This window comes from Lissotriton vulgaris, chromosome 1_2 (genome assembly GCF_964263255.1).
Source record: "Lissotriton vulgaris chromosome 1_2, aLisVul1.2, whole genome shotgun sequence".
NCBI classification, from domain to species: Eukaryota; Metazoa; Chordata; class Amphibia; order Caudata; family Salamandridae; genus Lissotriton; species Lissotriton vulgaris.
The window spans coordinates 20017692-20033033 of NC_141686.1; the positions used below are offsets into that span (position 1 = coordinate 20017692).

Consider the following 15342-nt stretch of genomic DNA (forward strand, 5'->3'; position numbering starts at 1 on the left):
GTTGCTATAAATGATGATATCATCCAAGTATGCAGCAGCATATTGGCGATGGGGCTGTAGGATTATATTCATTAGCCTCTGGAAGGTCGCTGGGGCGCCATGAAGGCCGAAAGGAAGGACCTTAAAATGATATAATCCATTGGGCGTGCAAAAAGCAGTTTTCTCCCTGTCCTGAGATCTTAAAGGAACCTGCCAGTATCCCTTGCAGAGATCTAGGGTGCTGACATACTGGGCTTTACCAAGTTTTTCCACAATCTCATCGACTCTAGGGAGGGGATAGGCATCAAACCGCGATATTTTATTCACCTCCCTAAAGTCGATACAAAAGCGGATGGAACCATCTGGTTTAGGAACTAAAACCACCGGAGAACACCACTCACTGGCCGATGGTTCTATAATGTCCATACACAGCATTTGCTGAATTTCCTCTTCGATGGCTGCCCTCCGGGCTTCAGGTACACGGTATGGTTTTAACCGAACCGTTTGTCTGGGGGGGGGTGTGAATCTCATGCTCTATCAATGTTGTTCTACCCGGTGACAAAGAAAAGACATCTTGTAACGGGGCTAAGGTCTCCCTTAAGTCTCTTTGTAAGTCCTCGGCAAGGTCTGGACTTATACTTTGCTCGATTAGGGTCGTAGGTTGCTGTGCCATTATCGCTGGAGTAGGTCCTTCCCATTTTTTTAACAGGTTTATATGGAAAATTTGGGTGGTCTGAGTCTGGGAATCCATTTCTAATTTATAGGTAACAGGAGTGACTTTTTCTACGACTAAAAAGGGACCTTGCCACTGGCTCAACAATTTATGTTCAGAAGAGGGTCGTAATAGGAGAACCTGGTCTCCAACTTCCAGAGTCCGTTCTTTAGTGGATTTGTCGTACTGTTTTTTCTGTGCCAGTTGAGCCTGTTCTAAATTGGTTCGTACAATTTCTCGGACTTGATTTAGCTGGGACTTCAGACCAGCCACGTACTCTAACAAGGGTTTGGTGGTATCTGTTTCCTCTTCCCACTCCTCTCTAGCCATATCCATAAGAGTGCGGGCCTTCTACCATAAAGTAGTTCAAAAGGGGAATATCCCAAACTTTTTTGTTCATGACACCTGATAGCAAAAAGTGCTAGGGGAAGCATGTCTTCCCATTTCCGGGCTTCCAAGTTGAGTAACTTTTTTAAGGTGGTTTTTAGGGTGGAATTATAGCGTTCCACCAACCCATCAGTTTGGGGGTGGTACGCAGCAGTGCGGATTTGCTTAATATGCAACTGCTGACACACTTCTTTCATCAGACGGGAGGTAAATGGTGTACCCTGATCAGTCAGGATTTCTTTTGGAAAGCCCACCCGGGTGAAGATGTTGATCATGGCTTTAGCTACCTGTGTGGTGTTCGGTTGTCTCAATGCCACTGCCTCAGGGAATCTTGTCGCATAATCTACTAGGACTAAGACGTACCTACACCCGGTGCGGGAAGGAAGTAGGGGTCCTATAATATCCATTCCAACCCGTGAAAATGGCACATCTATCACGGGAAGTGGTTTCAAGGGAACTCGCAACGGAAGACTCTGACTGGTTTTTTGACATACTACACATTCTTTGCAGTATTTCCTCACTTGGTGATATATCCCTGGCCAATAGAACCTATTCAATATAGCTTTCTCAGTTTTCTCCCCTCCAAAATGTCCTCCCAACAGGTGACTGTGGGCTAAATACAAAACTTTCTCGCGAAAGGGTACTGGTACTAAGAGTTGGGAGGGTTGTGTTGAATCAGCCTTTCTATACAGCAGTCCTTTCTTTAAGAAGAACTGTGGACCTACGTGAAGAGGGTCCTCCTGTTCGTTTGCTTGTCTCCATGCCTCTTGAAGGGTAGTGTCCTCTCTTTGTGCTGCTCGAAAGTTTTGATCATGATCCCACAGGGAGGATTCCGCATTGGTCAGGAGAGCCGGTTTCCCTTTTCGTTTTTCCTCTCTTCGCTGTTTTCTACTTTTCCGGCTTTTACCCTGTTCCCCTCAGTGTCGGGTTCAGAAAAAACGGGGCTTCTTCCCTCCAGTCGGTATCATTCTCTCCATCTCCAGTTAAAAGCTGGTTGAACCTTGGATAGTCCGTACCTAGTATCATGGGTTCAGGCAACTGGGGAAGGAGTCCGACTCTCATTTTAATAGGAGTCTGGTTGGGATGATGTTGTATGTCTAGATCTGTTAAAGATAAGCAAAAAATGGTCAGGCGTTCTGCCCACTTAACCCTCCCGTACCTGAGCAGGAGACATCCAAGGATGAAAAAGTAGCAACAAAAGGTACTGAAGGGATCAATCCTTTTTTAATTTTCTAACAAGAAACATCTAATTATCTTGTGAGTCACAAGTAGAACATTGGAAACATATGTAGGTTAATTCGTATACGCACATATGAGCGGACATCTAGGGAGGCACAACAATCAACAATCTATATACAAATTATCACATATACATCATATACAAAACATTTACAATATCAACAAACATTTATCTGTACCCTGAATTCAAAAGATATATAAAAATATATATACACCAATTTAAGTGAATGCCTCCTCTTAATTTGCAATGGAGTGCACAACAAAGTGGTAGTCCCAAAAGCAAAACACCAGGGGGTTAGAACATCTCTAATTGTATAGGTGCATAGCAGACACAGATCAAATCTTTTTTAAGTTGTAACACGGGACTCCATTCAAAACAAAGGTGTCAAAGGATATAACTTGTTATCACCATGAATACACTGAATGTTTACCAGTCCTGTAGGGACGGCAGGAGAATCAGGAACTAAATGAGGCCTTATCAAGGTCTGTTTGCTTCCGGTATCTACTAAAGCCTCTCGAGGTGCTCCATTGACAGCGATTGTACGATGGAAGGACCCACCCTTGGATCCGTTGTATAACACCTTAGTAAAACCAACCTCCATGGGTTCTTCTTTTTGCGGACATACTCTGGCAATATGTCCGAAACCCCCGCAATGGTAACACTGGGGTCCTAAAGGGGCTACAGGTCTGGGAGAGACCGGAAGATGTTGGGGTACCAAGGTTACCGTCTCTGGCTTCTTGGAAGGGGTAAAAGGACGGGGTGTTCTGAGCGACGGGTGATTAGAGGGTTTCCATGGGGTTTCATCTTTTCCTTTTTGAAGTTCTTGGGCTCTGAAATAGGCCGAGGCAACCTCTACAGCTCTTTCTAAAGTCAAGTCGGTGTGTTGCCTGACCCATTTTTGGATAGGGGAATGTAAGGAAGAGAGGAATTGTTCCAAATAGATCTTTTCTAAGATAGCCTCTTTTGTATTCACTAACGGCTTTAACCATCGGTCTGCAGCGTCTTTTATTCGGTAACAAAGGGCTCTAGCGTTCTCTTGAGGATCCTCCTTAATTTGTCTCAGTCGAATTCTATAGGTCTCTTCGTCTATGCCCATTCGTTCTAGGACACAGCGTTTAATGTCAGAATAAGCTGTGGTTCCTAAGGGGTTGGCCGCTTGTATGCTGCCTGGAGATCCCCACTCAGGAGGGGGCCGAGGTATTGACCCCACCGATCCTCGGGCCATTGAGCAGCACGGGCCATCCTTTCAAAGTTAGAAAGGAAAAAGTCAGGGTCCTCACCGGGTACGTATTTTTGGACCACCACTGAAGGGGGGGCGGTATATCCCCTCGGCTGATTCAAAGTTTCTGCCAACTTCCCTAATGCGGTTTCTTGAGACTGCTGTTGTCCCGTGAGGGCTTTGCGCATTGCTTCCCTATCTGTTTCTGCCGTTTCCAAGAATTGGGTCATACTTTTTTTCAAACGTTCTTGTCCTTCCGACATCTTCTTAATAACGGCCTCCATGGCTTCCGATCCCACTTCTGACACCAAATGTCGGAGGGATGGTCGGAAGCAGAAGCGCGGAGGCCGGATAGGATGAATATTGAGGTTTTATTGGAAGTAAGTAAGACAAACAGGGCGTGGAATTGTAGTCAAGTTATAAACAAAGTCCTTAGAAAATCTGGAAGGTCGAAGCGTCAGGATCTCTTCTAGGCTTCTGGAGGCTTTGTCTTTCGTCTGAAACCTATTACGGGTTTCAGGGTGTCACCCGGTTCCGAAGATACCTCGAACAAAAAGAGAGTGGCTTTTAGATATACTGTACTTTTCTATTAGGTGACCGCCACCACAACCAAGGAAGTGAAGGAGGGTATGGGCCGTGAAGGTTTTAACAAAAGGATTACAAAAGGGGGTAGTCGTGGGGTTTCGCAATTCTAATACTGTGGTGATTCGGGCTGTTGTCGAGGAAGCTGAATGGAGGAGTGCAGAAAACGACGCAGGGGAATTTAGTTCTACCCCGAACCCGCCCTTCCCCTTACTACACCCTCACCCCTCACCCCTTCCCTAAGCCCTTGTCCCGTCACGTACCGCTAGGAGCCACAACTCTCCTGAGTCGTGGCGGCTCGCACGTCCTCCGGGATCCACCACTCGTCTGACCAGGTTTCTTCCTCTGCACCAGAATCGGCGTCTTCTCCGATGTCGGCGTTTTCCTCACACACGTTCCGCGTCTGGTCGGTGTCTTCTTCCGGGTCCTTCTCCGTCGACAGAGCCAAGGAGTTTCCGTCCTGTATTTCTAGCTGGTCGGACGGAAGTGTTGAGGGATCCGATTGGCCCATCGGGGCGGGGACTCCTCCCATCCAGGTTTGTTGTTCTTCAGGGTCACACCGGGAAGGCTGCGGGAGGAGGGCAGAATGGTGGGTTAGTGGAACTCTTCCGGGGTGTTTTTCGGCCTCATACTGGTAAGGTGTCCACACGGAAGGAGTGTCATGTACGTTACTCTTAAGGGGCGGGTCCTCCTCCTCACATCCACATATTCACAAAATTTCTGATTTGAATATCAACTTAACTTTGTGACCTATTTGTTGGACTTTCTTGCAGAATATTTTTCCGCAAAAATTCATAGTGTTTATGTGTATATATATATATATATATATATATATATATATATATATATGTATATATATATATATATATGTATATATGTATATATATATATGTATATATGTATATATATATATGTATATATATATATATATATATATATGTATATATATATATATATATATGTATATATATATGTATATATATATATATATATATATATGTATATATATATGTATATATATATATATATATATATATATATATATATACGCGTTTCGGGCCACAAGAGCCCTTGTTCACGTATATTTTACCTACTGGCGGTCGCCAGTAAGTAGTTATAGTTAGGACCTTGTTTCTATTCAGAAAGCGTTTTTTATTCCCAATAACTTTTGCGCCGGTTGACGAATCTTCGCAAAACTTTCAAAACTAGTGTGGCGCTTCGGCCAGCTACTGTCTTGAAAGTTTCGGGGTGAACCGTCAGGCAGTGGAAGAGAAAAAAGGGGGGTGTCAAAACGCGTTTTCCCCATATTATTTTCCATAGGAAACTTTAGGCAAGGCTACAGCCCAAACTGCTGAACGGAATTACACCCAATTGTACGAAAAGGTAGGTCTTTCTTCAGAAAGATCCCTTGTTTTTAAATGGTGTAAATTTGTTCAGTAGTTCCTGAGAAATTAGAAAAAGAAAAGGTTTCAAGATCTATTGCCGCGGTGGGTTCGCGAACCCTCCAGAGCACAAGCTTCATTCTGATCAGCTGCCAACACTCCAAACTAGGAACAGCTGGCAGCCATCTTGTGACTCAGTAACCAAGCCACAAGATAACAGTGAAAAAGAGGTTAACAAACAAGAAAAGGGAGTAGGGTACAAACACCCTGACCTCCTAGGCCTGCTCAGGGGGTCCCACAAGGTCCCCCAGGGCCAACAAAAGCATTTTAAAAAGCATAATTGGCCGAATTTGCACTGGGATTCTGAATCCGGCTGAGAAAATTTAGTAAAAACAGAAGCGCGGCTCCCGTGCTTCATTGTATTTAAGCTTCTGGGGAGCCCCTGCAGCCTCGGGGACCACCACCTCCCCGGGGCTCTTTTTGTGAATAAAACATGTGTGGGGGGCTTGAGCCCCCCAACAGGCCCCGGGGACCCCCACCTCCCTTGGGCACTCTAAATTTAAATTCGAAGGTCCATTACGGGCCCTCAGGCCCTGGGGACCACCACCACCTCCCCAGGGCTTTTAAAGTGAAGGGACGGGGACCGCGCGCCCCCCCTCATAGAGCCATCGATGCCCTGGGGACCACCACCCCCCAGGGCCGGGTCCTGTAGTGTCCAGGGGTGCCCACCCCTGGGACACTACTGTTTGCAATGACAGGGCAGGCTCCCTCCCTGTCATTTCAAACTCTGCTTTGCTTCGTTGAAGTGAGAGCAGGGAAGGGTTGTAGAGTGTTGTAAAAAGTGGCATGGCCTGTGAGCACTTCTCTGCAACGCAGCTCCCTGGCGCATACTGGAGGTACCTGGTGGGCTAGTTGGTCCACAGGGGACCTCAGGAATGAGGAGAAATTAATTCTCTAACTTAAAACTCGCCACAGGGCGTGTTTGCAGACATGTCACCTCAGGCCACGGCCCCTTCCTTCATCACTGTGCAAACATGCCCCGTGGTGCATTTTAAGTTGGGGAATTAATTCTCTTTCAATACTGAGGGTCCCTGGGGGCCAAATAGCCCAACAGGTATCTCCGGTATGCGCCAGGGAGCTGCGTTGCAGACAGCTGTTCAGAGGCCATGCCCCTTTTTACACCTCTCTGCAGCGCAGCTCTGTGATGCTTACTGGAGGTACCTGGTGGGCAAGTTTTACCCTAGGGATCCTTAGGATTGAAGGGGACTTAATCTCTCAACTCTGAACTGTGACAGGGCATGTTTACACAGGGGACGGGGCCTAACGTGATGTGTGCAAACACGCCCTGTGGTGCGTTTTAAGTTGGGGAATTAATTCCTTTTCAATCCAGAGGTCCCCTAGGGGCCAACTAGCCCACCAGGTACCTCGAGCAAGCGCCACGGAGCTGCGTTGTAGAGTGTTGTAAAAAGTGGCATGGCCTGTGAGCACTTCTCTGCAACGCAGCTCCCTGGCGCATACTGGAGGCACCTGGTGGGCTAGTTGGTCCACAGGGGACCTCAGGAATGAGGAGAAATTAATTCTCTAACTTTAAACTCGCCACAGGGCGTGTTTGCAGACATGTCACCTCAGGCCACGGCCCCTTCCTTCATCACTGTGCAAACGTGCAACGTGGTGCGTTTTAAGATGGGGAATTAATTCTCTTTCAATACTGAGGGTCCCTGGGGGCCAAATAGCCCAACAGGTATCTCCGGTATGCGCCAGGGAGCTGCGTTGCAGACAGCTGTTCAGAGGCCATGCCCCTTTTTACACCTCTCTGCAGCGCAGCTCTGTGATGCTTACTGGAGGTACCTGATGGGCAAGTTTTACCCTAGGGATCCTTAGGATTGAAGGGGACTTAATCTCTCAACTCTGAACGGTGACAGGGCATGTTTACACAGGGGACGGGGCCTAACGTGATGTGTGCAAACACGCCCTGTGGCGCGTTTTAAGTTGGGGAACAAACTTCAAACCTGAGGGACCATGGGGGCCAAGTAGTCCACCAGGTGCTTCCAGGAAGCGCCACTGTGCTGCGTTGCAGAGAGGAGTTAATACTACAGAGTTTACACCTGCTTTCTCTGAGACTATTAGCAAGATTAATAACTTGTACACTTGTAAAACAGATTATGCGGTTTACGTTTTACAATGTACTTGTGGTCTCCAATATATTGGGAGTACCAAATTACAAGTGTTTAACCGCATCTTGCAACACTTACGTGCAATAGTCAACTCCGACCCAAGCTATCCTGTCGCGCGTCACTTCAAATTAGTACATAATAATAACCTGAATGATTTGAAGTATTTTGTTATAGACGCAGTTCGCTTATCTAAGAGAGGTGGAGATAGGGAGAAAAGACTTCGACAGTTGGAAAGCCATTACATAGTGCTACTTAATAGCAAAATTCCGAATGGACTCAATATGGGGGAGGACCTTCATGACTTTTTGTAAATCTATACTAGGTACAGTAGGGTTTTTCCTTTCATAACTTGTGTAAAGGTCCATTTTTAACCTCTCCTCACATATACAATGGTTGTTTAATTAGCTTTTTAGATCTTAGCTTTTTAATACCTTCTTTTAGCGCTATTTATGAAATTCAGGTTTTACTGTTTTTATGGTTTTACCTATATTTTTGGAATGCGTTGAGGACATTATATTTGACAATTACTGGATTTGGATACTTGTAAATATATGAAATTCTTCTAGATATCTTGATTGTTGTTATATTAACCATTTGACCAGGATCTAATAACTGTTCTGATAAGCTGCTGATCATATTAAGACTACCGGTCTACTTTAGCACTTTTGCACTTTTAAGCACTTTTCACTTTATCTGCTGCTATTACTGTTTACATCTTTAGTAATATTGCTCATTAACATTTAAAATAATGCTTAGCACTTTTTTTCTCTTTAGCACTTACTCACTTTTTGTGGGTGTTTTTTTTGAATATGACTTAGCACACTTACACACCGCATTGAAGACGATATTTAGGTGATCATACTCAATCGTATCGATTATGGGCACTTGCCCTGTATAACCATTATAAAATCAAATATTGTTATATAATATTACAATATTTTTTACTCTACTGAAATTATGTTGTTAAATTGATTTTTATAAATTTAAACAGCTTTTCAGTAAGTTGATATGTATTAACAACATGAAGTATGTTTTCACTGTTTATGAAAGTCAATAGGTGGAGTTACGTGTGCCTTATAGACTATTTAAACCACCTGTGTCTCTGGGTAGATTATGTGATCAAGTCCGGTTATACCGGACGAAACGCGTCATGCTGCTGCCCATTTTGGAATAAATTTTCACTTTTTGCACTCTTCATTTGTGGTCTGTACCTGTCTTTTGCGCTGGAGTTCGTTCGAGCCCTCGTGCCTGCAGGATTGTGGATATATATATATATATATATATATATATATATATATATATATATATATCTTCCATCTTTCTTGGATATATAATATATATATATTCCAAGAAAGATGCAAAGCACTCACAGGACACGTTAAAGATGGACTTATTCAGCAAATACATTTCGGCATCAAGCCTTCCTCAGTGCTGATCGACTCGGCATTTGGCATTACACAGATTTTAAATGTACACTCCCAAGCTCCTAATGTAGGAACACAAAGTCATGGGCAGCGACGAAGGACACATTGGGTTGAGGTCCCGATACCTCTCTCCCTGGTGGCCATGCCAGCATGTCTTTGATGCTTTATCACCTGATGGTAAACATTTCATTACTTTTGTGTAAAGGTTCTCAGTCTAAAGTACAGCAACACTTGAAAGTGTGAGTTTATTTAATACAACCTAAATCTAGATATATTACCTTACTTATACATATATACCTTCCATGTATTTATGTATTTTTATATTTATTACATTACTCCCAATTCAGCATCTCCAATGCACTATGCTATTTCTCACGGTATACCTCTCTCCCTCTCAATATATCCTCTACCTCCACTCTTTGACTACTGTGAACCCCAAAATACCTCTTTCTAGACTCTTTCCAACTCCACCCTTACTATGATCCCCAACATAACTCTTTCTAGACTCCTCCCTTCTCTAACCCTCCTATGCATCATCTCAAATCTCTTTTACTAGACAGATCTCTCAAACAAACCTTTCTAAATCCCTCCCTTGACTCTTACTCATCCCAAACCTCCTCCTACTACTATGATCTTCAAGTAAACACTTTCTAGACCCTTCCCTCTTCTATCCCTTCACTATCCTTTTCAATCCAACCAACAGACTCACATGCCCACTGCTCAAATTTATTTCATAATTCCCTGTACTAATTAACCCCTAATCGTGTTTGGGTTCCAGAGTAGCCTGCTAATCATCGAAAAGCGCTTTGATGTCTCATCAGGGGTACCAAGCACTATATAAATGCAAACCCCTCTCTCTTCTATCCTTCCACTATCCTTTACAACCTATATAACAGACCCACATGTCCACCCCTCAAATTAATTTCATATTTCCCTAAACTAATTTACCACTAATACTTTTTGGGTTCTGGAATAGTGTGCTACTCGCCAAAAAGCACTTTGACGCCTCATCAGGGGTAGTAAGCACTATATAAATACAATTACGCATGCAGTCTATCAGCAAACCTAAGAAACTCTTTTACTGTGCATTATTTGAAATAAAAAGCTGCCTGAGTTATGTCGGTAACGTAAACTTTGCTGATCTTTTCTTCTCCCTTGCTTCAGACATGAAAGAACAGACACCGTTCGCTGTGTCAAATCTTGTCGGCCAAATGACAACAACTGTATGCTGGATCCGGTTCACACAATCTCCAACACAGTAATCTCGCTGCCAACCTTCAGGGAATTCACCCGTCCGGAAGGTAAATTATGGCTTCTTTTGGTAATGGCTTATAACGGTGGGTTTAAGCTTGTTAACTAGTTGAAGCAATATCGCAGGGTTGGAGGTGCTGTCATTTTTTTTAAACATACTTTTATTAGAAGGTTGCAATACAGTACATCGCTGGGTGTATCATTCCACATAACCTTTTCATAACAATGCGAAGCACATTTCACGCGATAGCAATGACAGCATATTTAGCCATTATCTACAGCATTCACCACATCTTGTTATGCATACATCTGTAAACATACCCAGTATCATTCCTACTTTCATTTTTCCATTCAGGAAAGACATCCCCCCTGACCATATCTGATTGTTATACAGCTCTGGCAGGATACATCTGGGAATATGGTACCATACCTGGACTATACTGCATCAACATGTGACATAGTACAACATTTTAAAGATCAAACATATCAACGCCCCCACCCCCCACCCCCCTCTCCCTCCCTCCTTAGGCTCAGCGACGAAGAAATTATGCAATCATATACATAGTCTAGTTCAGTATGTTGTCCTTTAGTTTTATACATACATTTGTATGTCGGCCTCTAGCAACACCCTATTTCATTCCACAGGGCCCCAGCATCTCTCCTTTTCTGCACATCCCATGCTCCATCAGATCACACTCTAGGTACAATACAATACTCCTGTATTTCTATAGCACCAAGCTCCTCCATCAAGATATTCCATTCCATAGATATAGGCGTCTTACGTAATCCATGCTGCTTTTCCCTTTTCAATTCTGCCCTTTCAGCTCTGCCCCATCTCATTAATTCTTCAAACCAATCTTTCAATGCCGGCAGCCTAGTAGCTTTCCATTTCATGGTAATGTTGCATTTGGCCAGTATGAGCGCCAAGGTATTAAATTTAGTGGTCGGGCTACCTTTCTTCCCTTTGGGACCCAGCCCTAAAAAACAGTATTCCAGACTGTCGTTATTCCTCACCGGGGCTATATCTGTTAGGATCTCACATATTGCCACCCAGTAGTGCCGGAGTCATGGACAGTTCTACAGCATGTGTGTCAAATCTGCTGCCTGCAGCTGGCAGCACGGGCATATAGCTGATATATCGGTGAACATGTCTTTCAGCTTACACGGTGTCGGATAGGCGTGGTGTAGGAGCATAAGTTGTATGAACTTGAATTTCGGTTTTCTCAACACCTTTTTGGGATATTCTACCAGCAAATTCCATTCCTTGTCACTGAGCGCCCTGCCTATGTCCACTTCCCACTTATTTCAGAGTCTCTGTAGAGACACCGCTGCCACTGTTCGGATGCCTTTGTATAGCCATCTCGTGAGGTGTCGACCATTACCCATCAGATGTCGCATTGCGATCAATGTATGCGTGGCTGGTTCTACCCCTCCAGGTGCCCATTTAGTGCGGACATAGTGGGATAAACTTGTGTGTAAGAGGAACAGAGTGTCAGGTGCTCCATGTTCCTTTATGAACGCTTCATGTGGCATCAGAGTACCCTCCATAAAGAGATCACCCACTGTGGTGATACCCACGTCTTCCCATATTCTTATTCTCCGCATAATAATCCTACCCATCTGAGTGGGAATCCCCAGCAGAGGTATAGTGGGGGCATATGGAGTCGCCGAACTGGTGTATCCAAGAGAATTTCTCCAGTATAGCAATGCAACTTTTAAAAGATGCAGCGTCATCGGTGGAATTTTGCTGTTAGGCAACAGAAGTGTATGTACTTCACCCCTTTGCCTTTCTAAGTGTGTCATGTCTATTTCATGCAAATTCCGCCTTCCAGCCAATATGCCAAGCATTGCAGCTGACTCGTGTAGCAGTAGGCTTTCAGACCAGGGACCCCCATTCTCCCTTGTTTAATATCTAGGTATAGTTTTGTGAGCCCTACACGCCGCCTACTCTTTCCCCAGATCAGTTCGATCAGTAGAGAGGAAAGCAACTGAAATGTCTTTGACGTCACCATTATGGGCAAATTAGTGAAAAAATACAACAGTCTAAGGAGCACCACCGTTTTGGCAATTGCCACTTTGCCTGCCACAGATATGGGGAAGGTACCCCAGAATTTTATTTGGGACCTGAGGGAGGTGATAGTACAATTCAGGTTGCCCTCTAGGAGGTCCGCCGCATCCCAATATATATGGATTCCTAGGTATTTGAAGGTGTTAAATGCTATCTGGATTGACCAGTCCCCAAAAGCCAGTGCACTAGTACGTTCCGCTTCTGTAAAATAATAAACGTATAATTTGTTTTTGTTAGATATTCCTGACAGTGTTTTAAATGCGGCAAAGACCGAAGGTACAGGCTCACAACCATCATCCAGGTCCCTAAAATATAGTATTAAATCATCTGCATACGCCGATACAATATGTGTAGTGGGACCCAACGCTATTCCTCTGTGACCCGCAGTAGCGTGCAATTTCAGTAGCAGGGGCTCTAATGCCAGTATGAACAGCAGGGGTAACAGTGGAAAACCCTGCCTGGTGTCTTGTGCAAACACATATTGTCTCGAGATGTGCATGCCTATTCTCGCCCTTGCCATAGGGTCTTTATACAGCAACATCACCCATTTTATGTATTCTTCAGGAATACCATATTTAGACACAGCATAAAACATATATTCCCTTTGCAGGAAATCGAAGGCCTGGCGAAGATCCAACGAGATACAACCTATTGCACCAGTGCGCTGTAGGATATGAGCAATTATTTGATACAGCCGCCTGATATTAAGGTCAGTGTTCCTGCCTGGGACAAACCCGCACTGATCATTGTGCACCAACTGCGGTATGTATTGGCCAATCTGTACCGCCAGTATCTTGCTCAGTATTTTATAATCTACGTTTAGTAGTGAGGGGTCTATACCCTGCCATATCAGTACTATCCCATCCCGGCTTTAACAGTGAAACCACCCTGGCCTGCAACATAGTATGTGGAAGGGTGCCTACTTCTAATAGTGATATAGTAGCTGTAAATGAGACACTAACAGATCGACAAACGCTGCATAAAATTCCACTGGCAGTCCGTCTCCACCTGATGATTTATTACGGGGCAAGCTATGGATCGCTTTCTTAAATTCTATCGCAGTCACTGGGAGTCCCACTCTTCCTTATGTGCCCTCAGCAATTGAGGGAGATGCAGATCGTTAAAAAAGGTATCCAGTTCCACCCCCCTCATGTCATCCGGTCTTGTATATAAAGTTTCATAATATTCCAGAAAGACCTAATTTATGCCTAGTTGCGTACACACCAGGTCACCTTTTGCATTCTTAATCTCCAATATGGGGACAACCGGTAGGGCATCCTTAATATTCATAGCCAGTAATGGCCCGCTCTATCTGCTACCACGTGCTGTTTCTGCACATACAGCCTATAGTCCAGCACCCACAGCTCCTCAAACAGTTCTGCGTAACGTATGTGAGCTCCATGTAGTTGGGCCCTATGTGCCTCGTCCAATGCAGCCATCTGCTCTAACCTTCCTAATGTATTTTCAATGTCAGTAATCTGGGTAACAAGGCTATGTCTCATCCCCACTCAGTGGAGTGGTGTGGCTCACTGGTTAGAGGCAGCAGACCTGGGAGCAGAGGACGGCCCGGGACCAGGGTTCAATTCCCGATGCGGCAGGGTCGTGGACCAGGGTCAGCGGACTCGATAATTCTCACCTCCGTGCCTACTCTAACCAGAGATCACTGTATTGAAATCCAGGCAGGTTCCGCAGGAGCGTCAGGAATCCGATGATAATTCCACAGCTTTCCCCTGCGGCCCTCCGACTCTATCAAACCCTAGAGTATAGAGAGGCTCGCCAGGGGAAAACAGGGAGACAAAACAAGGAAAGGCGGGGAAGAAACAAAAGAAGACTTGACTGTAATCTTCTGTGATGATTGGACACCAGCTGGGCGGAATTCAGATGGACATTGGCTGAAAATAAAATTATATATCTAACAACAGTTTCTACTATACATAAGCCTCTATATTCTCTCTATATCAATATTACATACCACCAATGTTTTGTCTGATGTTCGGGAATGATGTACAGGAAGGGGAGGTTTTTTCGTCTTGAGCTACAACTAGAGTAACGGAACAGGTTTAAATAATAACACTCTTTTCACCATGAACATACACTGTAAATTCTTAAAGAACAAACTCTCTCACTGGTTTTGATGCACAAGGCTGTCCAACGTATGTGGCATCCAGTAGTACACTTGACAAGCATTCAATGCCAACATCAGCACAGGGACATGAATATCTAAATAACAAAGCACATGAATGAAAACCACGGAACATAAAATGCCTTGAATAAACAATTTAGGCAGCGCACATCGCTGTTACCGTGATGCTTAGATGAGTCTGATGTCTTGTGCCTCCAATGGAATCCACGCAGGTGTCCCCAAGTACAGAAAAATAGGTGACCCAGATAATGAATAAGGAGGGGGCCAGCAGTAATGCAGTCAAGTAAGGAATGCCAGGGACAAATAAAGCGGAAATTCCGAATGGCTGAGGAAACTCCAGCCAGGAGGCGTACGGGGTGTACAAACTACCTAAATATCTAAATAAGGAGACCCTTAGGCCACCCGGTCGGACGGCGGAGACTAAGCCCGGCCGCCGGGCGGAGTAGCAAAGGGAAAGGGAGCAAAGCACCAAGTGCCCGGCCGGACGGCGGAGACTAAGCCCGGCCGTCGGGCGGAGCGGCAAAGGGAAAGGGAGCAGAGCACCAAGTGCCCGGCCGGACGGCGGAGACTAAGCCCGGCCGTCGGGCGGAGCAGCAAAGGGAAAGGGGAGGTAGAGTAAGCGAGCTCCAGCAGAGTACGAAAGCGGGAGCCTCGGGAACTCTCTGCAACCAACGAAGGACAGAAACTTCCTCCAAGTCGCACTCGAACGACAGAGACCAAAAACCGGAAGTCAGGCACAGGGAACAGGACGGAACAGGAACACGGAGCTAGACGCTAGAAC

The 15342-nt window shown here is 44.9% G+C and overlaps 1 protein-coding gene across 1 annotated transcript in view; it reads left to right on the plus strand.

Moving 5' to 3' along the window:
- FBLN1 (fibulin 1) overlaps nt 1–15342 on the plus strand; it is a 911174-nt gene that overhangs the window by 535421 nt on the left and 360411 nt on the right. The window contains exon 15 of the mRNA XM_086952748.1: nt 10264–10400. Coding sequence (XP_086808874.1) covers nt 10264–10400 — 137 coding nt within the window. The remainder of the gene's footprint in view (nt 1–10263; nt 10401–15342) is intronic.